Genomic DNA, 754 nt, shown 5'->3' with positions numbered 1-754 from the left:
TTGTAGCCGGCGCCGGCCAGGCTGCGCTGCACCAGGACGCTGCGGGAGCGGAAGTGGTACTTCACCGCGATGTTGCTCTGGTACTTGTTGTAGTAGAGGGAGCCGTTGTAGACCACGTGGCCGGTGCCGGCCCAGGGATGAGGCAGGAGATGCTGCACGAAGTTCTGCCCCGTCACAAAGTCGTTCAAGGTGCGGAATTCGCCGCCCGTTGTAGTACCCGTCCATGTCCCAGCCCTCCGGCGGGAGCGGGTCAGGGGTGCCCGGACAAAGCGGTGCCCCCGACCGCAGTCCCCGTGTCCTTCACACACACGTCCCCCCCCCCGGCACATCAGCCACACGCCAGGGAGTGTGCCCCAACGTGTGTGCCCCCGCGGACGTGCACCAAGGCGCGTGCACCCCAAGGAGCGTGCACAAGGGACACGGAGCCCAGGGAGCGCGCACGGGCATCGGGCAGGACCGTCTCCCACCCCAGCCCATGGGTGCCCTGCGCCACTCACCCGGGTGTCAGCGCTGGGCGTCATCGTGTCCGTCATCCACGACCCGAAGCGGGAGCCAGATGCTCGGATGGTGATGGGGTTACTGACACCCGTCAGCTTCCCGCAGCCTGGAATGGGGCCAGGAAAGAGCTTGGAGTTAGGGATGGGAATCGGGGATCATGACGCTGCCTGGTTCCCTCTGGTTCCTGAGCGGGGAGGGACCATGACTTCCATCACCCCCATGGGCCCCAGGAGTCTCAGAGGATGGAGGACTGGCA

General features: G+C 66.2%; 1 protein-coding gene across 1 annotated transcript in view; it reads right to left on the bottom strand.

Moving 5' to 3' along the window:
• The window catches only part of LOC104413099 (noelin-2-like), a gene marked incomplete at its 5' end in the record, with an annotated part of 3,557 nt that overhangs the window by 2,518 nt on the left and 285 nt on the right, over positions 1 to 754 (bottom strand). The window contains 3 exon segments of the mRNA XM_010024012.1: positions 8 to 201; positions 203 to 234; positions 498 to 660. Of these exon segments, the coding sequence (XP_010022314.1) occupies positions 8 to 201; positions 203 to 234; positions 498 to 660 (389 nt within the window).

The sequence above is a fragment of the Nestor notabilis genome, unplaced genomic scaffold, assembly GCF_000696875.1.
Source record: "Nestor notabilis isolate BGI_N333 unplaced genomic scaffold, ASM69687v1 scaffold11711, whole genome shotgun sequence".
NCBI classification, from domain to species: Eukaryota; Metazoa; Chordata; class Aves; order Psittaciformes; family Psittacidae; genus Nestor; species Nestor notabilis.
This window is presented reverse-complemented; position numbering and strand designations above follow the sequence as displayed.